Below are 23014 nucleotides of genomic sequence, written 5' to 3' on the forward strand. Positions count from 1 at the left end.
CCTATCAGTTAGAGAGTTTCCTGCTATTCTAGTGTCCATAAAAGCAACTGTAGAATCATTTTTTTCTTAGTTTGACTAAAATCCTTTAACAATTAAGGGTTGCCATTATAATAGCATAGTCACTACTGATCATGCAGCAGTTTACATAGCACACATAGAGTCAAAACTGTCACATCTTTCTTTTAAATGGAAATTTCAAACAAAATGGTTAAATTTTATGGATTTTTTGGGAGAGCAGATTAATCTGTATTTTGAAAGGGCTAGATGCCCTTCAAATTATAGAACAAAGTTTAAGGGTAAGATGTGACACTTCTTTTTGACATGAATCAGGAATAAAATGAAACTGGCTGCCTCCCCAATAGATTGAGAACAGACTTGATTATTAAACTGCTTCCAGAAAGTATGTCCTTATCTAAGAAGGATATTAAATATTGCACATAATGAAAAGGAAAACCACACACAGCCATTCGGATCACGTGCATAGTAGTCTTACAGCACGTCTTACACAGTCTTACAGAAAAATGGAGCAGGGCACCTAAAGTGCAAGGCCTGGGGTCTAGACAGGGGTGGAGCGAGAGACTTAAAGCCCTGACACACCAAGGAGACAGTTGGTCGAAGTTGGGCAGTTGGTGAGTGTCTGCTGCCCTCAACGGTGCGGTGTGTCCTGCAACGCTGGCCCTCATTGGCACTATTTGGCCTTTCTTCTGCCGATTCAGCATTTTGAATCAACGTCAGCATGGCAGAACCCATTGGTGAATGAAATCACTGTGGTTGACAGTTCAGCTCAGTGCACGAGAAGAGAAACGGAAGTGAGAAATGTGAACAAAGAGCTAAAGTCGAGAGGGAGTGAGGTCGAAACAAACTTGTATGAGGTAAGATTGTTTTTCTCCAGCCAATGAGCCCTTTTCGTTTCATGATGGTTTGGCGCACAGTAAATATTCTTTGTTCTTTCAGCATTGGATTGTTTTGTTAATCTGCTAACTGGCTAACTAGCATCAATACAGTCTTTTGCTTCCCCTTTTTAAATGATGATTACAGACGACCCCATGTGCTGGTATAGGGTATGTCATGGGTATGACAGGACACAACAGGGGGCTCTCCCCATAGCTAGGTCTCCGATGTTGGTTTGGTTTGTCTGGGCCTTTAAGGCACTACGGCCTGAGGTCTGGGCTGATGGGGGTAACAGATCTGGAGTGTGACCAGAAGGATGGCCAGACATACAGAAGGTCAAGAGGTCAACCAGAACGAAGGATAGATGGGCAGAACCACTCTGCGGGGAAGTCAGTAGAGATGGGACCCCACTGGAACACAGAGACAGAACCTCATGAGAACATGGAGATGGGAATCTACTGGAAAACAGAAATTAGACCCTTCGAGAGGAAGGCCACAGAGGCAGAACCCCACTGGAAGACAGCCACAGAGATGGGACCCCAGTGGGGATGGCCTGCAGACATAAAGCCAGGCAAAGCAAGGAGCAAATGATGACCTATTTGTAGGGTAGATCCATGGTGGGCTGAGTTGGGGGTCAGCAACAGGACAGCAGAGTAGGAGTCCAGGGAAACAGCAACTCAGGAACTGTTAACTACAGCAGCTTAGCAGGAACATGCAGCGGCCTGTGTGCCAAATGTGGGCCAGGAACAGAAGAGACATTGGCTGGGACCCCAACCTCAAGAACAGACTCAGGAACAGGCTTGGCGTTGGCCAGGACCCCTGACCCTTGCACAGACAAGATGTCAGCAGGGACCCCTGATTTAGAAACAGATAGGAGGTCAGCCGGGACCCTCAACTCAGGAACAGACTTGGCGTAGGCTGGGACCTCCAGTGTAGAGACAGACAGGACATCAGCCAAGACCCCTGACATATGGACTTGGCATCAACCTGGGTCCCCTGATGCAGGAACAGATTTGGTGTTGGCCAGGACCTCCTCCAACGCAGGAACAGACTGGACTGCGGACAGAATGGTTATACTATTCATTAAACAGAGGAGGTCTCCAGATCTCTAGAAAATTAGACTTTTTTGGCCTCATTTCGGTTTTGAATTGCTCATTAGAAAAAAATTATAATGAAAAGAATCTTAGAATAAAGTGATCATATTTGTGGGACATGTACGTCACATCATGTTTGTCAGGTCATTCGGCCTTGTGCCTTCCTGCCCCTTTACCGGTCCATCTCGGAAATAGTAAGGCCATACATAACTCCATTACTAACGTCTGCATCAGTGTAAGCTCTTCCCTCTTTTAAAGCCTTTACTCTTGCTAAGACACCAATAATTACGTCTAACCTGAGTCTGTAGCTAAATTTTCCCCCTCATGTTCACTTCCATCTATCACACAAAGACACAGTTCTTTTAGGTGGGGAATAAATACATATTTATTTATTTTTGGTTTTTGATATGCCTCACAACTCTGCTCTATCCTCTGAAACAAAGCATGAACTTTTAACACTGTGAATAAGAGAGTATATGAGAAAGGAAGTGTGAATGCAGATATTTCAACATTGCTCTTCCAGCAAAGTGGGAGGGTGTGAAGGGGAGGTTAAAATGCATTGTGCTTGGTCTCCCACTTAGCGATTGTCATCGTCTACTTTGTGGCTCGTAACCGATCAATTGTCATGTTCTCCTGCTGCACTTGGAGCAACTGCATCAACTACAGTATCATTTTATAGTTACTGAGTGCAGAAAGGTGCTTTGGTGATACATCTCAGGATTTCTGTGTCTGAGTCTGTTCTTTTATCTGACTACTCGTGAGCCATCTCCACTTGAACCAACCACAAGTGAGCCCACCCATTTTTTTTCACCCCTCTCTGTCTCTCAAGTCTCCATTTGTGTCTGTGACCCTTTTGAAGCAACAGCGTCTGCAAACTACAGGAGGATATTTCCACAAAGCATCATTTTTCAGTTACAGGGAGAGCTCTGTAGTTATGTCTCAGTGTGGATATCCTTCTGCATATGTGGTGGACACCCATGCCACCCGGCCTCCACTGCCACCCAGGCTGAATCAGGGGCGACAGCGTGGTAAGGCAACGCAGACCGTGTTGATCATGCTCGTGGCCTTGGCTTTGAGCGGCATGGCCATAGAGGCTTGCTTCATCTACCACCTCTACCAACAGGAATCAGTGAGTATGAACACCATCTTTGAGTCTCCACCTGCTTACAGTTTTATCCTGTGATTTCTTCTTAACAGAGTCACGCTGCTTTTTTTCTTCTTCATTCATTTCATTTTCTTTCGGATCCCTTTGAATTTCACTTTCAGAGAGATCATTTTCAGCTTCAACACTTTATTCTCACTTTCAGTTTTCTCTTGCTTGATTTCTGTTTTCCCACAAACCAAAACTCTTTTTATTGTTGTTGGTAACACCTTTACTTTTCTTTTAAATACAAGTTATCATTATAGGAATGCTTCTGCTTTTCTCAGCAACATTTTGTTTTTCTTTAAACACTTAAATATGCTTATACTTGACTATACTTCATGCTAATTTTTTTGCACAAACAAAGATAAATAAATACAAAAAATGTGACCTCAGAACATAAAACAGCATCATGTATAAACATGAAAGGAGCACACTTTATGTGTTGGTGATGAGAAAGTTACTTTAGACATAACTTTTTAATATAGTCATATCACAGTCACATGCAACATGTAGGAAAGTGCCTACTTTGCCTCCATACATTGACCGACTGCAACCAATGTGAAAAATCCCACTGTCCAAGCATCAGTTTGTGATTACAGATATTCTCATGGTGTGATGATGAGTTATGGTGTGATGTACAAAAAAAACAGTCATTTGCACAATGGGGAACTTGTTCAGATTTAGTGAAGTTAGTGTCTGTTTTGTTTCTATCACAAGTGTCTTTCGCCTTACTCCAATCATATGAGTGATTGTTTTCCTTGAAAAAAAAAAAAAAACTGCTGATGTTGAAAAAATTTCACTATTATGGGGAAGAGAGTAGAGATAGAGAAGTGCGGCCAATTTTTGGAAAACCATAATGACGTCCACGGGTGGCTGGAGCCACTACTAGTTAGTATTCAGAAAGTATTCATTGTAGGAGTTCTTCTGCTTTTCTCAGCAATATTCTGATTTTCTTTAAATACTTAAATGTATTTATACTTAACTGTACTTTATACTAGTTTTTATGCACAAATGGAAAATTAAATTTAAAAATAAATGAATGTAGATTAAATACACATTGATACCTTAATGAAAAATCTCAGAAAAAGACAAAGAAATCCAAAAAATTGTGACCTCAGAACATGAAACAGCATCATGTAGAAATATGAAAGCAGCACACTTCATGTGTTGTTGATGAGAAAGTTACTTTAGACATAACTTATAAAATATTCATAGGAAAGTACCCGTACCTGAAAATTCCACTGTCCGAGGGTCAATTTGTGATTACAGATATTGTCATAGTGTGATGATGAGTAATGGTATAATTTAAATCAATGTCATTACAATGTCATTAGCACATTGGGGAACTTGTTCAGGTTTAGTGAAGTGAGGTATGAAGCGAAGAACACTTGTGATAGAAACAAAACGGATGCTTGTTTTTTGTTTCTATCACAAGTGTCCTTTGCCTTACTCCAATCACATGAATGGTTGTTTCATCAAAAAAAAATGCTGATATGGAAAAACAGTCACTATTATTTGGAAGAAAGTAGAGATGGAGAAGTGCAGCCCATTTTTGGAGAACTACTATGACGTCCCCCGGATGGCAGGAGCATGCAGACTTGATGTTCCATTATGGTGAATGGTCAGTTTTTTCACTCTATCGCTTTGACTCAGTTTCCCGTCCTCATCTGATGCTCTGTGTGCAGGCAGCAGTCACAGGGTAGGGGGAGAGGGACAAAGATGTCTTGGTTTCACACTGTTTGGTTGCACACCGTACAAACAGGGGACGGTGAAGAAACGGAAGTGGTCTATTTCCTGTTGCATGATTGTGATCTACCTTTTGCTTATTACCAGAAAGACAGACATGTCCTACTTTGTTCTGCGGGCAGATAAGAAAACACAAAGGGGTCATTTGAGAGCATAGTTTTTGGTTGATCGCATATCTGACAGTGTTGATTACATATGCATGCTCATGAACATGAAACATTTTTCTTTCTATTGCAGGCCGCCTCAGCATCAGCCTCCAAGATCATTGCAGGTATGTCTGAGCACTTTTTACTCACCTGATAAATATCACGTCATTTACTTAATCCACATCAGTGACATGACGTCTGGTCCTCACACAGATCAAGCCATGACACCAACTAAAACTCCCAGTCTTATTATGCCTCCTTCCAAACCGCTTGCACATCTGACAGGTAAAGTAGTGCAACACAGTAAATGACACATACTGTCTTTAGAATGTATTCATCATCTGTTTAAATATTGAATAAATTATACAAGTATATTATATGAATAAAATGAGGAATCAGAAGTCACACTGTTGCTGTTTTTTCCCATAGACGGACAAGACGTACATCATGACAATGAAATCATGGCATGGAGCATGAATGCAGAGCCTCCCCTCTATGGAATGAAGTACATAGACAGCAGTCTCGTCATTCAGCAGGAGGGCTATTACCACATCTATTCCAAGGTGTTCTTCCACGACACTGGTTTTTTCAACCATTCTATTCATCGGAAAACTGAGCGGTACCCTGGGAAAAGCATCCCCCTCCTGGTGTCCAGAAAATACTCAGAGCGGTCCAGCAGAGTACGATCCAACAGTTACCTGGGTGGGGTGTTTCACCTCACCAAAGACGATGCGATTTTTGTGAAAGTGAGCAACACCTCAAAAATCGTGCGTCACAAATACTTCGAGAACACCTTTGGCGCGTATATGTTATAAATATCACATTGATATATTCACCATGAATCGCAAAGCTTGGAATAACAGTAAATAAAAGCTGAGAATAAATGTTCGAGAAGCTTCTTGAGGGTTAGTGATTCTCTTTGTAAAGACGAAGTAGGTCCATACGTGGACAGATAGGCAGGTGTGGAAACCTCTTGGTGCCTGATAGCTTTTTTATTGAGGGGTGAAACTCTTCAATTTTTAAGGTATGTTTGTAACAAAACTTTTCTTCTCAGGGGATTTTTATATGATTGTGCTTGTATATTTTAAACGTAATCTGGATAGATTTTTATCCTGAGTGTATGTGTTATGAAGCGTTCACATGGAATCAGGCAGACGGCACCCAAACAACACCCTTTGAATGGCATGGGTAAAACAGATATGAAGACTATACGTTGCAATGCGTATGTTGAATTGGTTACAAAGAATAGATTAAAGAATTTAAAATCAAATTATCTTGTGTTTATTTTATGCAATTGTTCCAGTAATGCCCCATGTTCTGTCCTTGTTTGAAGGGGCGACATCAGCTTGTAAATTCTGTCGTGGAGGATGGCCAAAAGTTACATCTACTTCTATCGTTGCTGGTATTGTGTGCCAGCCTGATTTTATTGTCCTGCCTCCTTCCCTTAAATTGATATCGAGTTTCCCGTCTGCGTGATTCAGTGTGAACGCAGCCTCTTGTTCATGCTTAAATGAAAAACATAAAAACCATATTCATTATTGTGTGCTGTAATACACACTGCATGCTATTTATTTATTCCTCCAGTATATAATTGCTTTACTTCTGCCGTATTTATGTAGAATGATGTGTTCAAAAGATTCAAATAAACAGATCATGTTTTAAAAGTCCTGCTTGTCTTTCTTGAGGCCATCACGTAGCTGAATTGAATTCATTTCCTGCTGCTGTGTCAGATGAGGCTGCCTCAGCAGAGTGGTCTCAGTAGCAGACGTTTCACTCACTCAGCCAAACCACATGGCTCACCCTGTAGAGAAAGTATTGTTAGTGACGCATAACTATATGTCAATATATAAACCAACCTTAACCAGAGTGAGTATGTGCTCTGCTATTGCAATACAGAGTACAGCTTGTATGACTAAAGGTACTTCTCTTGAGGGACGGCATCATAGAAATGATCTCATCTTAGTTCTATGAACAGCAAACTTCTCTACTGTAATGACGGTTTTAAACGCATCACCATGGCGACAAGCATGCCTCGTACAAATAAAAAGCTTCATCACTCTTGAGAGCTCCCCCCCCCCCCCCCCCCCCCCCCGTATTTCTCATGCAGTCACTGTTGCGCTTTCCCTTCAGACGTGTCTGTTCGAAGAAGCCGCTCTTGTAAACACCCACAGAGTTGTATATTTGTAAACTGGAGAGGAAGTGGTGGTGGGGGCTGGTGGAGTGGGGGGACGGGGTGTCATCGGCAGCTTGCTTGACTCACTTTCCAACCCCAGGCCCGGAGAGATCTGTGGTTGGTTAACATGTAGGCTACTGCAGCAGGACTCTATGTGTGTGAGTGTGTGTGTGTGTGTGTGTGTGTGTGTGTGTAGCGAGGCTAAAAACTAAAGCCAGGTGTGAACAAAAACATTTCAGTTAAATGAAATGAAAATAAAAACTAAACTTTTGGGGGGAAAAAACACAATATTGTGTATTTACTGACCATTTATAGACGCTAACAGGACTGAACTTTCATGAAAGTTCATTTTTAAAGGGACTTTTTTACCAGTATGTTTGTGTGAAAGGTGATAAGAGATGAACCCAACAACTTCACTAATATTTTATTTTAATTTAAGGCCCCATATTGTAATTAACTAATAATAATAAAACTAACTAACTAATAAAACTACATGTTTAAACGAAACTAAAGTGAACTGAAAACAAAAATGAAACACAAAATAAAAATAAAAAACTAATTAAATACACAAAACTATTCTAACTCTGGTGTGTAGGTTAAATGAAACTGAAATTTCTTTTCCCTCCAGCTTGGACAAGTTTTGTGGGTAAAACACTCTGAGTGGAGACAAATTACAGTCAAGGCTTTGGCTATATATCGTCTGAATGAATTCATAATGAATATTCTATCTTTCAAATCATGGGAGACGTGGTTCAGATGTGTTACACAGCCCTTTATCACGAACACTTCTCGATGCATGCGTGAGTCATCATGTTCCACCGCTGGCTGGCCCGAGAGGTGTGAGAGACTGTAGTAGCAAAAGGAGGGGGAGCTGTATCAGCTGTGGTTGGGATTCATGCAGTTGGTTTTCTCTCTCATCATTAAACATTAGTCTAGACATGACTAGAGAAGTCGTGTGGGATGAGAGTGATGTGCATTTGTCTAAGATCTGAAATCAGTTATTCACACTTCCATACACGAAACCGACATTTTCCATCGATAAAGCAGGGCCGTGTTGGCAGATATCACCCTGTTTAGACACTGTCAACAATTTTACACCCTACTTTGGAAATGAACCACGACCTACAGTAAGTGACACCAAGAAGCCCTTTCTTTACAGTGAACAATGAGAGATGTAGACAGTAACATGTTTTCTGCAAAGCAAAACTGAAAGATGGTCGTGGTAGACTGTCTACAGCTAAACACTGTCCCCTTGTGTTAGTCTCCAGGTCAGGTTAAAAACAGTGGAGTGCTGACATTTACATTATCTGTAAGCTTTGCTGAGTTCATTGAGAACAACATAAAGGGGAAGTGCATACATTTTCGAAATTCATACATGTTTTTCCTGTGGTTTGAGACAGTCCAGAAATATCTGTAAACATGGACAACTCTCTTCCAAATCCAAAAATTAGACTAGTCTCCCAACCATTCATAGCGCTTTTACACTACATGTCACATTCACACACTAGCTGCTGAGCCTACCATACATGGTGCCACCTGCTACTCAGTAACAATTCATATGCACTCACACTAACAAAACAGCAATTTGGAGCAATTTGGAGTTCAGTATCTTGCCCAAGGATACTTTGACATGCAGACTGGAGGAACTGGGGATCGAACAGTCAATCTTCTGACTGGTGGGTGACCTGCGCCACCTCTGAGTCACGGCCGCCCCCGGGGTAAAAAGACTGAAACTACTCCACAGACAATTAATTGAGTAAGATGTTAGAAATAAGAGCACCCAGGAGGATGTTCTGAGTGTGGAATGAATCACAATGTTTGTTGAAAATAACTTCAAGGTTAAAAAAAACAAACCCATGTCACCTACATAAAATGAGCAAACACTGTCTCAGTTGGGGGTTTTTAGCCACCTAATTTAAGGCCAACCTAAAAAAGTAATATTAGTTTAACCATGTTATATTTTTAGAGGATTTTTTTCCACTATAACTTGCTTTCAGACAGCAGAGGAGGTGACGCCGTTGTCATAAAGTCACCGGACTGCCGGACAGTCAGGGATCTCCGCGGAAAGAACAACATTCATCTGTACACACTGCAATGACACACAGCTGGTTGAATATCAGCAAAGTTTTCCTGTTTCCCTTCACTGGTTCCTGTACAGCAGGGTCGGTCTTTTTCTCACTGTTATAATCATTAAAAAGCAAAAGCAGCATGTGTACATTCAGTAGGCTATATCTTCAGTAGCTAGCTAGCTAACCCTACACTTTTCAGGGTTTGATTTTGGTTTCGGAACAGGGAAGAAACGTATATCTTTTTCCAACCTCTCAAGGTAACAGTTTTCCCCAGCAGTTACAATGATTGCACATTGAAAACATGTCTGACACCACTCACACACAGTGACATTTGGGTGGAAATGATGGAAATGAGGGTTTTCACAGAAGCTGCCATACATGTTTTTGTGGATAGAGAGGCTCTTGTACGCCTGCAGTGTGTGGCGGTGGAAAGCAAAGGTGGGAACAAACCAACCCATGCAGAAGCCTCTAATAAATGACACAGAGTGGGTGGTAAACGGGCATATCTGCTATGTGCATTTGAATTCAACATCTTGGACCGCACTCATCAGTGTAATCGAAAGCTGCGGTTGCAACAGCTAATATAGTTGTGGGACTCTGCTGCTGAAGTCTGAAGTTTTCAGATGAAACCTCAGTAACCTGGAAATTCTGTGTCTTGGCAGTGATGACGAATATCATGTTCCAATAACCTTTTGTGTTTCTGTTGTTGTAATGTAGGTCAGAAGATAAGATGTTGGATGTTTGTGTAAGGTGCAGGATTTTTATTTTGCTGTCAGAGTCTGGAGGGGATATTCTTCGAAAGCATATGGCAGGGAGGGTCCCGCTGTATCTTTGTAAATACTGACTCATTGTCTGCAGGGTCTCGCTGTTAACTTATGACCTCTCACTTTCACTTCATATCCAGGGGCACAAAAATGACTCACAGTCAAAACAACTAATTCATTATTGTAATTTAATTTGCTCTGTTTATTTCCATATTGGGGCTTTTAAACACATCAAATAAATAGTATGATGAACATATAGCTTTTAATTTGGACCTTTTCATGGCAGCAGTTACAGTATCTTGATGTAGTCAGATGTAAAGACACGTGTTAAAAAGTTCCCAGGACAAATGCTTTTTAAATCACACAAATATACATGCATCATCAGGGTGTGAGCAGATCCTTGTTGCATTAAAAAAAAAAAAAAAACTGACAATCATTGACAAAACCAAATATTTTTTTCAACTCTCTTAACAAACGAAACTTTCCGCACAAACCACCACGAGTCGTGATTTCATGTGATACAATATGTGATACATACAGGTAGTGAAGGAGATTCGGTTTGTCAACTCTTTTCGCTTTTCAATTTAGATCATGAATACTAATGTACGTAATGCGGTTCCTGTTTTTACATAATTACATAACACGTTCCATTTTGTGAAATCACCACAGATTGTGAAACGTTTCCCTTTAAAAAAAACACATCCACATTTTTGCACTTTTGTCTTAGCTTAATAAACACTTACCAACCATGTCATCTAGTTTGTACAATTTTGACTGTATTATTATATTAATTAATACAGAAAACACTGTACAAACATTACAGTGACTCACAAACAATATACTGTATGTATGCCACACAATGACATACCTTGTCACACAGTGACATACATTCATTGGTTAGTTCCTGACCTGCCCATGAAATTTTGTTAAATACAGTATCTGTATACAGAATATATTTTAGGTCCAAACAATAAATAAATACAACATAAATATGTAACTTATATGTGTCAAAACATAAAGAAACAAATCAAATAGGAGCTGTGGTGCAAATAACACAGTTCTGCCGGTAGATGCAGCACAAAATACATTCTTGCAGTTAACTGCACATTTTATTATTAAGAAACTCCAGTAAAGGGGAAAAAATAAATAACTAAATATGTCCTCCTTCCCAGCTGGCACCGGATGTTGGACTCTTACGTCAGACAGACGTTAAATTTTGATTGGAAGTCGTTACGTTAGACGTTAGAATTTTACGTTGCATGGACATTAACATATAACATTTTGCAGATGCTGGGTTTGTTTTCCATACTTACATCAAGATGACATTGGCATGAGAAGTTTGGAAGTCGCTGAGTTTTGGTTACTTTACAACACGACTTAAAACCAACAAAATATTAACGTCATCTGCATTCTACATTAAATTGATGTTGGCATTAGATTTTGTACTGACGTTAGATTTTGGTCACCCGACATCACAACCTAAAGTCAATCAAATATCATCGTCTTGCGACGTTGATGGCCAGCTGGGTCGATCCCAGCTATTTAAGAAGCAATGACAATTTAGCTTTTCTAACCTTTGTGAACATACAGTATACCTCATGTGTTTCTGGTACTGTACAGCTTAGTTTTAAAGTGTGAATTTGAAAACATCTTTCCTTTAGTTTGTATTTTTACTTCTATTCTGATACTAGTTATATAGCCTACCTGTTATTTTATTTATTTTTATCTTATATTTCTTTACATCTCTCACCTCTATCTGCACTTATTTCTGTCTTTGTGCTGCTGTCTTCTTGTCCTCTTGTCTTGTCTTATCTTATCTTATCTTGTCTTGTCTTATCTCGTCTTGTCTTGTCTCATCTCGTCTTGTCTTGTTTTGTCTTATCTTGTTTTGTCTTATCTTATCTCGTCTTTTTTTATCTTATCTCGTCTTGTTTTATCTTATCTTGTCTTGTCTTGTCTTATCTTGTCTTGTCTTGTCTTGCCTTGCCTTGTCTTATCTTATCTCAGAGAAGCAGATTTGTAGTGACATCAACCTAAGACCAATCCTGGTGCTGCTATATCGTAAATTTACTTTACTGGCCAAAATAATTGAATGCTGAATCAATGTCAATTCTGTTTTAGGGTGGATTTTTCTTTGGAGTGGACCAGAATTTAAATGGGTGTGGTTTTTACCCAGCCTGCAGGTAAAAGACATTCCTCAGTGCTGAATCCTGCATTCTCTGCGACTCAGTCACCTCTCTGACTGCAGGAAGACAGTTAAGTGATCTGGTAATCCAGAGGCAAGGACAGCGTTTGTTTAGTAAGATCAATAAGTTTGCTTTACCATCTCGGCATCTAGGCAGAAATGGAAAGTGCCCTGGAACAGGCCAGTGCTTTAGCATATAGATGTTTATTATGTCAGAGCTACTTCCAAGGCTTGAAAATGTAGATGATATCCAGGTGAGATTCTTCTTCATTAATGGTTTCATTGGGGCCTGTCTCGCAGACGGTGACCTCCAAGGTGCTTCCAGCAGGAAGCTCCTCCACCTTTGAGAGGGAGCCTGTGCTGCATGTGTTGTTGTTAATCCAACCCTTCAGGAGATCTTTGTCCTTTGCCTTCAGACTGACTGTGTGCTCTAATGGTTTTGCATTGCATGAATTCAGTGTTATCTGAAGACTTAGGAAGTAATATCCATCCTTCTTTATTTTTAGAACTTTTCCTCCTTCTGCTCCTGAGATCAGGCGTTCGTCTGGACTTTTTGTTACCCACTTAATTTTGCTGTTGACTGTGGGTGACAGGAAGGTTACTATTAGCTGCAAGTTTGTTTTCCGAGAACTACTCAGATATTCTGAATATCCTGTGGCGAGCAACATTTTCACATAAAGCCAATCAATAACCAGGGTGTTATCTCTACTTCAAACAGCTTGTGAATGGTGACCTGATTCAATGTGTCCACACTTTTACAGCCTTTGTTATACAGGTGAGTATGGAAATGCTTAAACTAGCCTTACCTTCAGTGGCCTTAAAGGTGAGCATTTTGCCTCCGCCCAAGGGAATTCCAGGCTCAGAGGGGTACTGTGGAAAGAGAAAGAAATCCATTAATCTCAAAGCATTAACACACACAAGTATGGTGCCTGCATGGCTCCCAAAGTGACACACAGACCAGCTACACAGATTTTCTTTTTAACGCGGCGATGAGACTAGAGCCTCCCGCTTAAAAGTGAGAACAGATTAGATCATACACTATCTTCAGAAGGAAAATGAAGAGACAACACAGTTTAGTTTAGTGGCATTTCCCCGAATGTGGTAATGACGTCACTGTGCTTCCTTCAAGAAGTGAGGAGAGCGGTAAGGCTGTCTAACTCAGAAGAAAAGTACTATGAGAAAGAGCTGCCAGGTCTGCAATGTTTGTGTGTCCTGAACATTGGGATTGCAAAACCATAGTAGTACTAGAAGTAACAGCATGACATCTTAATCACCAAGAACACATGTAATCTGATTGGGAGAACATACAACACAACACAGTGAAGCCAACAGGAGAAGCACAAACTCTGAAGCTGCGGTTATCTTACCGAGGATGTATTGTTTGCCTGGATTTTTGCCTTTGTGTGCTGTGGTGCTACATCGCTACTGTTCTGAGACTGGAGAAGGAAACAGAAGCACAAAATATGCTCATGATGATAAATTTGACAATGCTGAATCAGACTTTTGAATTGAAGCATTGTCTGTCCAAAGCATTCTCCTGTAAAAACACTAACAGTGATTATACTTCATTAGTAGTCAACCATAAAGCTTACATATTTCCTTCAGATTATACCACTTATGCTCCATTAAGGCTGTATTTGTTGTGTTGCTTTCCTTTATCTCTGATCTTAAACAAACTTCTCTAAGATTTCACTGATAGGGGTAACCAGCTGCAGACCACAGGCAGGGGCGTCTTTCTCACCAGCAATGCTACTACCCAAACCACAAGAAAGAACAGCTGTGTGGCACAGGTGTTTAAACCTACCAGTACTGACATTCGTCCTTTGGTAAGTCGTTTAAATGTGATGCAGCTGTGGTAAAACTATTTAAGCTGACAGTGTTACGTTTGTATTTCATCATTAAGGCCCATAAGATACTGTTAAGTCTATCTGAGGATATTTTAAGAGGTCTCACCCGTCCAGCTGTGAAGAAGAAGACGATGAACCCAAGCTGGACAACGGAGAGGGTGGTGATCCACAACAGGAGAACGTGGGTTAGGGAACTGTGTGTATGCTGTGGCATCGTCAGTCCGACGGCAGAGCTCTGAGTGGCCTGAGCCTGGCTAGCGCAGGAAGACAGATGTTAAGAGCTGAAGGTCCTGAGTTTCCTCTGCACACCGAAGCACTGCGTGTGTGGGTTTGCTTCCTGAGCTCAGTGTGTGCATGTGATGAGGACGTCTTGTTGTCTGACTCTGCTCTGCTGTGCCCTGAGTATGTATAGAGCAAAGAGGAATCCAGATGGTACTTTCCCCTGTATGTTACTGAAGCAAAAACACAGAGGGCCCAGATTGTATCTGCATCTTGGAGCTAGCCTTTACTCCTACTCACCACAATTTAGATAAAAGGAAGAACTCACCATCAGTGGAGAACATTGGCAGAAATCCATTCTGAAATGAATCATTCAGTTCCTTATTTATGATGGGACTTTATTAAGAATGCTTGGGTCGTGGCGGTGTATGTATCATCCTGTTTTACATGAGGTTTTTTGCGAGCACTGAAAGTCATTGCCTTGCTGTTTTTTCTCCACATTTCCCCTTTTTTCTATGTGTCATTAAACATAGCAGAATAACAAACTTAAAACTACTCTGGAGCAAGATAATGTACAGAATGTGAGTAAGGGTAAATGATTACAACACTTAAACAAGAATCCAATAATTCATTGAATTATTGAAGCTTTCAAACAGTGGTGCTATATTTTGGCAACATTCTCTTCTGTACTGATTTTACATTAAAATCTCTGGGTAAAGCAGAGACACCTTGTGAGACAATTGGACGATTTACAGCCCACACGTACACACAATCAACAGCAACGGCATTTTAGCTTAAGTCATCAAAAACCAATGAATGCAGGTTATCTGGCATGCACAATATTTCCAAGAGCTCTCGACAGGCTGCACTCTCAGCACCAACCAACCTTTTACAGAAATGCCACATAAACAGGATTCCGTCCCACAGAGGTACTTGACCTTTTTGAGGTCTTATTGATGAACGCTTATTTAAAATGTATCATGATGTTTTTTTTCTTGCAGCGTTTTCAAAGTGAATATTAAGACTTTTCCTTCACTTTTTTCAATAAGACTTTTGGGGCTCTGTCATTGACATGATTGACTAAGCCCTTAATCTATCTATCTATCTATCTATCTATCTATCTATCTATCTATCTATCTAAATATACCATTATATGTCATTATTTCTTTCTTTCGTTTTTTGGATTGTTGATTGACTGCTGTCCACTGATTGGTTTTTATGCTCAGTGCTTTGTGTTGTTCTTTATCTTTTATTGTACCTTTCTGAATTATGTAAGTTTAGTTTTTTTTTTTTTTTTTTTTTACTTATTCTCCCTTTCTTTTATTGTTTGTTTTTCTGCTTAAGTTGAGGGGAGGTCAGCTGTATACGCCTGTGGCTTATTTACCTCTCCTGACACATTTCTTAATTTTCACTCTCTGGACAAAAACACACAAAAAAGAAGAAGAAAAAAAGAAGAAATAAGAAGTAACGAAAGCTAAAGAAAAACACAAAGAATACAAAAATAAACTTGGGTAAAATGTATTGTCATTAGCGTTTGAGAATCTATTGCATCCCAACAGGAAATTACACCCTGACTGTGAACAAGCGAAGACTTCTCAAATACTTCATGTACTTCCACATCCCACACCTGCTACAAAAACGTACTTCTCAACCAAGAAGATGTGGTTGATTATGTCAAAAACAAAATGCCAAAATGTGGAGGGGAACTCGCAAAATGTCATGATATGCTGTTTACTATTTGCACTTCTTCAAAATTTCCACCTGCTTCTAAACTCTGATTGAGGTCAGTAAATGTGGTTTCACTTTCTCTGTTTGTACTTTGAACGGGGAAAGTTTCATGGCAGCAAAACAGGATGGGCTCTGTTTCAGGTATGTGTCATCACACTAAATAAAGTTATCATGTGGCAGGAAGGTGTCTGCAGTAAGTTACATATATGACTGGCAGTGGTCAAGTAACACAATAACAAGCAACATGTCCAGACATGTTACTGACATTACACCACAGTGGCTGAAGGCCTTTAGGTGCACTGCAGGAAAGTGATATTGTATTTTAGTTAAATAATGGTGGACTGAACATAACATATGAATCGGATGGGAAAAAGCAGAAGAGCAGACACATTTTTGAGAGTCAGCACTCTCGAGTCATGTGCACACAGTGACTGTTTTTTGGCCCATGATGACAAACATGGCTGGAAATGGAGAAGGAAACAAGATTGATTCCGCAATGTTTCTTTGCTTAATTCAACATTTTCAGGTGATGTAATTATTTCCAAACAAAAGCCAGACCAAATGGCATAACAATGAATGAATCATGGTTTCATTTGGCACAGAGGAAATGCAGCGTAATTAATCAATCATCAAAATCTTATCCAGCATTATCAGAATTGGCTAAGATTGTGGTAAAAGCCTGTGATAATGGGATAAATCAATAGCTGAAGCTGCGACATGTGATGCCAATGCAAGATGGAAAATCAGCTCATGAACATCCGAGGGCGTTGACGCCAACATGTAGACAGTGACAGCAATACATGTGCGATATTCAAAGCTGCTACACCATATGTTCAAATCCAATTTTCCTTTAAGACACAAAACAAAATGATATCACATGACTAGAGGAGAAATAATTGACTCCTGCCATCTTAGAGCCACTCCTCAGTGACTACTGTTGATAATATACAGTACATTTACTTTCTCTGATTTTCTGGCCACTAAATGATGACTTACAGCCATCTAGTGGAGGTAAGTGAGTAATGCACCACAACAGACAGTCATGTTAAAAGAAAAGGTCAGGCTATATGGCACTATACTATGCTTTATCAATCTCGACCTACAGTTAATGTAGAACTCTAACACTGCATGATCCTAAAACACATGTGAAACTGGTGTCTTGCTGTCTTGTCTGTCTGTCTGTCTGTGGTGCATCGGTGAGGGAATCTCCAAAGAAAAGCCACAGGTAAAAAAAAGTACAGCTGTGGTGAAGACACACATCTACAAAGGTGCTTATAAGTACATGAAAAACGACCCTATTGCACTTTAATATACAGTACAGGCCAAAAGTTTGGACACACCTTCTCATTCAATGCGTTTTCTTTATTTTCATGACTATTTACATTGTAGATTCTCACTGAAGGCATCAAAACTATGAATGAACACATGTGGAGTTATGTACTTCACAAAAAAAGGTGAAATAACTGAAAACATGTTTTATATTCTAGTTTCTTCAAAATAGCCACCCTTTGCTCTGATTACTGCTTTGCACACTCTTGGCATTCTCTCCATGAGCTTCAAGAGGTAGTCACCTGAAATGGTTTCCACTTCACAGGTGTGCCTTATCAGGGTTAATTAGTGGAATTTCTTGCTTTATCAATGGGGTTGGGACCATCAGCTGTGTTGTGCAGAAGTCAGGTTAATACACAGCCGACAGCCCTATTGGACAACTGTTAAAATTCATATTATGGCAAGAACCAATCAGCTAACTAAAGAAAAACGAGTGGCCATCATTACTTTAAGAAATGAAGGTCAGTCAGTCCGGAAAATTGCAAAAACTTTAAATGTGTCCCCAAGTGGAGTCGCAAAAACCATCAAGCGCTACAACGAAACTGGCACACATGAGGACCGACCCAGGAAAGGAAGACCAAGAGTCACCTCTGCTTCTGAGGATAAGTTCATCCGAGTCACCAGCCTCAGAAATCGCAAGTTAACAGCAGCTCGGATCAGAGACCAGATGAATGCCACACAGAGTTCTAGCAGCAGACCCATCTCTAGAACAACTGTTAAGAGGAGACTGCGCAAATCAGGCCTTCATGGTCAAATAGCTGCTAGGAAACCACTGCTAAGGAGAGGCAACAAGCAGAAGAGATTTGTTTGGGCCAAGAAACACAAGGAATGGACATCAGACCAGTGGAAATCTGTGCTTTGGTCTGATGAGTCCAAATTTGAGATCTTTGGTTCCAACCGCCGTGTCTTTGTGAGATGTAGAAAAGGTGAACGGATGGATTCCACGTGCCAGATTCCCACTGTGAAGCATGGAGGAGGAGGTGTGATGGTGTGGGGGTGTTTTGCTGGTGACACTGTTGGGGATTTATTCAAAATTGAAGGCACACTGAACCAGCATGGCTACCACAGCATCCTGCAGCGACATGCCATCCCATCCGATTTGCGTTTAGTTGGACGATCATTTATTTTTCAACAGGACAATGACCCCAAACACACCTCCAGGCTGTGTAAGGGCTATTTGACCAAGAAGGAGAGTGATGGAGTGCTGCGGCAGATGACCTGGCCTCCACAGTCACCGGACCTGAACCCAATCGAGATGGTTTGGGGTGAGCTGGACCGCAGGGTGAAGGCAAAGGGGCCAACAAGTGCTAAACACCTCTGGGAACTCCTTCAAGACTGTTGGAAAACCATTTCAGGTGACTACCTCTTGAAGCTCATGGAGAGAATGCCAAGAGTGTGCAAAGCAGTAATCAGAGCAAAGGGTGGCTATTTTGAAGAAACTAGAATATAAAACATGTTTTCAGTTATTTCACCTTTTTTTGTGTTCATTCACATGTGTTCATTCATAGTTTTGATGCCTTCAGTGAGAATCTACAATGTAAATAGTCATGAAAATAAAGAAAACGCATTGAATGAGAAGGTGTGTCCAAACTTTTGGCCTGTACTGTATGTACCTCTCTGTTATCATGTGTGTCGCTTTTAAGGAGATGTATCTTTAGTGTGTGTAAAAACTGCGATGGAGAATGAGAAAAAATATTTATATGGATCTTTAAAATGGAGAATGACCTTCACTAAATAAAAGTTGTCCTTTTTCATGTCTGGTTCTCCTTTCCTTTTTGAATCTGTTACCTCAAATCACCCGTGGTTTGTGTAAATATCGTTATACGTTTTATCAGTTAGCAACACCATAATCAAAAACAAGGTTGGTTTAAATTTAGATTTTGGTGCATATGCATATTAGCATTAGCAGTGACAGCTTTGCAAGGAAAGAATGGACCTTGACAAGTAAGACAGTGAGGTTTACACTAGATGTCATAGATTAACTGTTAATCCAAGAGTAAATTTACTATCTGAACATTAGTGGATTTAGGGTTTTCCTTATAGGCAGGCTACACCTTCCGGTTTACACATAGCTCAAGGAAACGCAAAATTGATTAAGAAAACAAAAGCTATTTTGATATTTTCTGGGTAATTTTCAGTGTTCTGTTCCTTTTTAATTTCCTAAATACAGTGTTTTCTTTTCAAATTTTCCATTGCAATGTTTAATTTGCAATGTTTTAACTGAAATGTTTGATTAACCTTTAATTCTCATTTAATATTTGCTTTCCACTACAATATCAAGTGTCTTTTTCAATTATCTAGATATTTCACAGCAGCCCTATTATCCTAATGGCAGACAAATGTATAATTTGTTTTCTATTTTCTAAAAATCAAGGACATGAAAAGCTTTAAAGGGGAATTTCACCCATTTTCAAAAATCTTACATGTTATTCCTATGGTCTAAGACGGTACAAAATTCTCAGTAAACATAAACAACTATCCCCCAAGTCTCAAAGCTGTAGTGCTAAAACTCAAATTTGTGATGTCATAAAGCTCCTTTGGGTATAAAGAAGAAAACAAGCATTCTGTGGGTCCACCAAATCAGGCTCCCAGTCATTGTCTATGTTGCAACTCCAGACTTTAAACCCTATGACATCAGAAGTTTGACACTTCCCTCTCTGGTTTCTGGCTTTGAGAGAGAGTAGCTCATGTTCACAAATATTGATTGAAATGTCCCAGGCAATGGAAATAATATAGGCTACTGGAATTCTTGATATAGGTTAGCTTTTAAGTTCCAGTGTGTAGGATTATTGGCAGATATTATATATATTATTCATTACTATGTTTTCTTTAGTTTATAATCGCCTGCCAATAAGAATCACTGTGTATAAAGACAACTGGATACAGTGTTGGAGGCAGGGCGAATCAAGACTTATGGCACCCAAGTGGCTAAGTTCCAGTTTAGTTCTCCGCTAACTTGATTGGGGGTAAAAAATATTTCATTGTGTGGCTCTGTTACACTTTTGTTATGGATCTCATTCTCATAGTAAAGTGCAGGGATTGCAATGCTCAAAAAATGTATTATAGAAGCGCCTTTTTCAAAGTAATTCAATGGACACTGACGTTGTTATTCCATGTTTTGCCATTATGTAAAATTTTCTATTTAGCCTGGTGCTTGTCCCAAAGGCTTGATCTACATACACAGCAAGTCCTCTTCCATGGAGTCCACCATGCTGTTCTACAGTAGCCCAGAGCGGACAAATCAATCCCTTGCTCTTGATAAGGCCATTCACGTTTTCGCATCAGTCACTGTAGTTCTCCTACACGCTTGGCACCCGACTGGCAAACTCCATGAACAACACATTCTAACTCCGACCTGATCACATATCGACGCTTGGTCATGGACATTCCTACATGAAAGGTACCCTGGGTGCGCTGGTTGTTGACATTCTGGGACGCTGTGTCAAGTTCTGCTTCTTACACACATTGGGCCTCATTCACAAACAGTGAGTACGCACAAATCTGTGCTTAAACTGTGCGTACGATCGTTTGACGCACAAATCCGGGATTCATCAATATTTTCTTACCCGAATTTGTTCTTACTCTGCGAACAAATTTAGAACTGCCTCAGACCATGCGTACGCACAAATGAGGAAGGCCGAACTGACTTAGAAAATGCAAACATACCTTTTAAGTACCTACATGCAGAGTCTATAAAACCACATTCATGAAAAAGAGATTAAATTAACATTTTTTAAAATAATTAATTTACTAATATATTGGCCAAATGGATTAAATTACCATGAAATTGACACACGTTCACCCTCATCATTGTGACAGTTAAAATATTAACAATAACATGAACAGAAAAACTATCACTCCATCAGCGTGCAGATGATCTGTAATGCCGACTGCCATATCCTTAAGGCTGTGGCCCGCTGGCCAGGAGGCACCCACGACTCATTTATTTTGCAAAACAGTACAGTGGGAATGTGTTTGGAGGCAGGGGCTGTGAGAAGTGGATGGCTTGTTGGTGAGCATCTTTTGTTCTAGTCTTTTATTTCAATTGTTTTAAGTTAGTGTTTTCAGTAAGTCTCTATTCCGTTAATGTTAAAATTTTATATTGTTTGGGTGACCGGGCATATGGCCTTAAAACATGGCTGATGACACCATACGCAAACCCTGAAAACCCTCAAGAGGTGCGCTATAATAACATACATGCCCACACACGCGCCGTCGAGCGCACTTTTGGCGTGCTTAAGGGCCGTTGGATGTGTTTGGATCAGATACGGACGGTGGCAAACTACTTTATACCCCTGAGAAGGTGTGCAAGATCATCCTGGCATGCTGTGTCCTCCACAATTTTACAATGACCCATGGCATTCCTGTAAGACCCGGCGCCATCGCTTCTAACAAACTGTGAAATTTACTACTTCTCTCCTTGCGTAACCGCTTCCTTCATTCATGAATCAACTCTAGGCAAGCGGTTTCCTTATATGGAGAAATGGGGGCGTGGTAGTATGTTGATTGCAGATCGCGGACACGCGCCTGTCAATTTAGAATGGTTCTGATTTACTAACATATGCACGGTGGTGAGAACAAAATTGGCCGGTACGCACGTGTCATGAATCCGATGGTGATTTTGTGCAAGTACTTATTTTTTGCGGAGAGTAAGAACATTTCTGCGCAGATATTAGTGAATGAGGCCCATTGTCTTCTTTCAAAATATACTTTTATTTTCACAAGAAATTTACCATTTACATACAGTCTCTTTCAAAATAAATACAGTAAATTGGTAAACTGTTGATGTTTTTTTTTTTTTTTTTGCCTTCAGCAGTTGGTGTTTGTTGGACCCATCCTTCCACCCCTCCCACCCAGCCGATTTGGACTTTCATGGCTTTAACTTTCGTCTGTGTCCTGCTGCGTTTCCCCCTGATGCCTTCAAGTGCCATGAAACTATAACAGCGACTGGCTACGTACCATGCCGATGTTAAAGGACGGCTTTTTAGTCAGTGTCTGACGCCACAAGTCTTTGCCCAAGTGCAGGATTTCAGCAACTTCGGAGTGAGACCGGGTTGCCATAGAAGTGCAGAAAACTGCAGGTCCTTGAATGGTCACTTGTGGCTGGCTCCAGAAGCCAGTAAATCCCCCATATTAAAATGTCCAGCTTTAAAGCAGAGATAAACATGTTTACAGTCTGGTACAAAAGATGGTTTTGGTTTCTTTTTTTTTAAACTCACCTGTTTATCAAGACTTAATTAAGGGTGGGCCACTTTGAGTGACAGGCTGACTGCTGATAGTGCACTCAGCTTCCCTTGCTTCTCCACAGCACCAGCCTCTCCTCCAAATAAGGTAACTCTTGGCTCCAAAAGAACAAGATGGCGACAGCCAAAATGCCACACTTGAGGCTTCAGAACAAGGGTCCACAAACCAATGGGTAACGTCACTGTAGCTACATCCATCAGTTTTGCAGTTTATGTTGGTTCCTTGGCACATGGGAGAAGCTTCACTTCTGGAACCACACCACCAGATGTCACTAAATCCCACTCACTGGTCCTTTAAATGCAAATCAGAAACCCAGAGAAATTATATGTTAGTTTTTTACAGACAAATCGCTTCAAAACACTGAGGACCCTCTGAGAAGCTGAAGCAGCTGTGCTTCAGTTTTACACCAGGTGGCAGGAAACCTCTTACCCACAG

General features: G+C 40.4%; 2 protein-coding genes across 2 annotated transcripts; one reads left to right on the plus strand and one right to left on the minus strand.

Annotated features, from left to right (window-relative positions):
• The first annotated feature begins 2569 nt into the window (after positions 1-2569).
• tnfsf14a (TNF superfamily member 14a) lies at positions 2570-6685 on the plus strand. The gene is made up of 4 exons (XM_033645552.2): positions 2570-3114; positions 5113-5146; positions 5235-5306; positions 5451-6685. Exons 1-4 carry the CDS (start codon positions 2920-2922, stop codon positions 5834-5836), a joined length of 687 nt encoding a protein of 228 aa, XP_033501443.1. The 5' UTR covers positions 2570-2919; the 3' UTR covers positions 5837-6685.
• A 5228-nt stretch (positions 6686-11913) lies between these two features.
• On the minus strand, positions 11914-14726 carry tnfsf18 (TNF superfamily member 18). Its single transcript, XM_078161588.1, has 5 exons — positions 14607-14726; positions 14166-14309; positions 13580-13648; positions 13019-13082; positions 11914-12792 (listed from the first exon to the last, which is right to left on the minus strand). Exons 1-5 carry the CDS (start codon positions 14649-14651, stop codon positions 12431-12433), a joined length of 684 nt encoding a protein of 227 aa, XP_078017714.1. The 5' UTR covers positions 14652-14726; the 3' UTR covers positions 11914-12430.
• Positions 14727-23014: the final 8288 nt, after the last annotated feature.

Source organism: Epinephelus lanceolatus, chromosome 18, assembly GCF_041903045.1.
Source record: "Epinephelus lanceolatus isolate andai-2023 chromosome 18, ASM4190304v1, whole genome shotgun sequence".
Lineage (NCBI taxonomy): Eukaryota > Metazoa > Chordata > Actinopteri > Perciformes > Serranidae > Epinephelus > Epinephelus lanceolatus.

What these genes read in the sequence shown, in the direction of transcription:
- tnfsf14a (XM_033645552.2), top strand. Translation starts at nt 2,920, where the DNA reads ATGTCTCAGTGTGGATATCCTTCTGCATATGTGGTGGACACCCATGCC. An exon ending in ACCTCTACCAACAGGAATCA is followed by an intron (nt 3,115 to 5,112) that starts GTGAGTATGAAC and finishes TTTCTATTGCAG; the next exon opens with GCCGCCTCAGCATCAGCCTC. An exon ending in AGCCTCCAAGATCATTGCAG is followed by an intron (nt 5,147 to 5,234) that starts GTATGTCTGAGC and finishes GTCCTCACACAG; the next exon opens with ATCAAGCCATGACACCAACT.
- tnfsf18 (XM_078161588.1), bottom strand. Translation starts at nt 14,651, where the DNA reads ATGATTCATTTCAGAATGGATTTCTGCCAATGTTCTCCACTGATG. An exon ending in TCTTCTTCACAGCTGGACGG is followed by an intron (nt 13,649 to 14,165) that starts GTGAGACCTCTT and finishes TTCCTTCTCCAG; the next exon opens with TCTCAGAACAGTAGCGATGT. An exon ending in CACCTTTAAGGCCACTGAAG is followed by an intron (nt 12,793 to 13,018) that starts GTAAGGCTAGTT and finishes TGTCACCCACAG; the next exon opens with TCAACAGCAAAATTAAGTGG.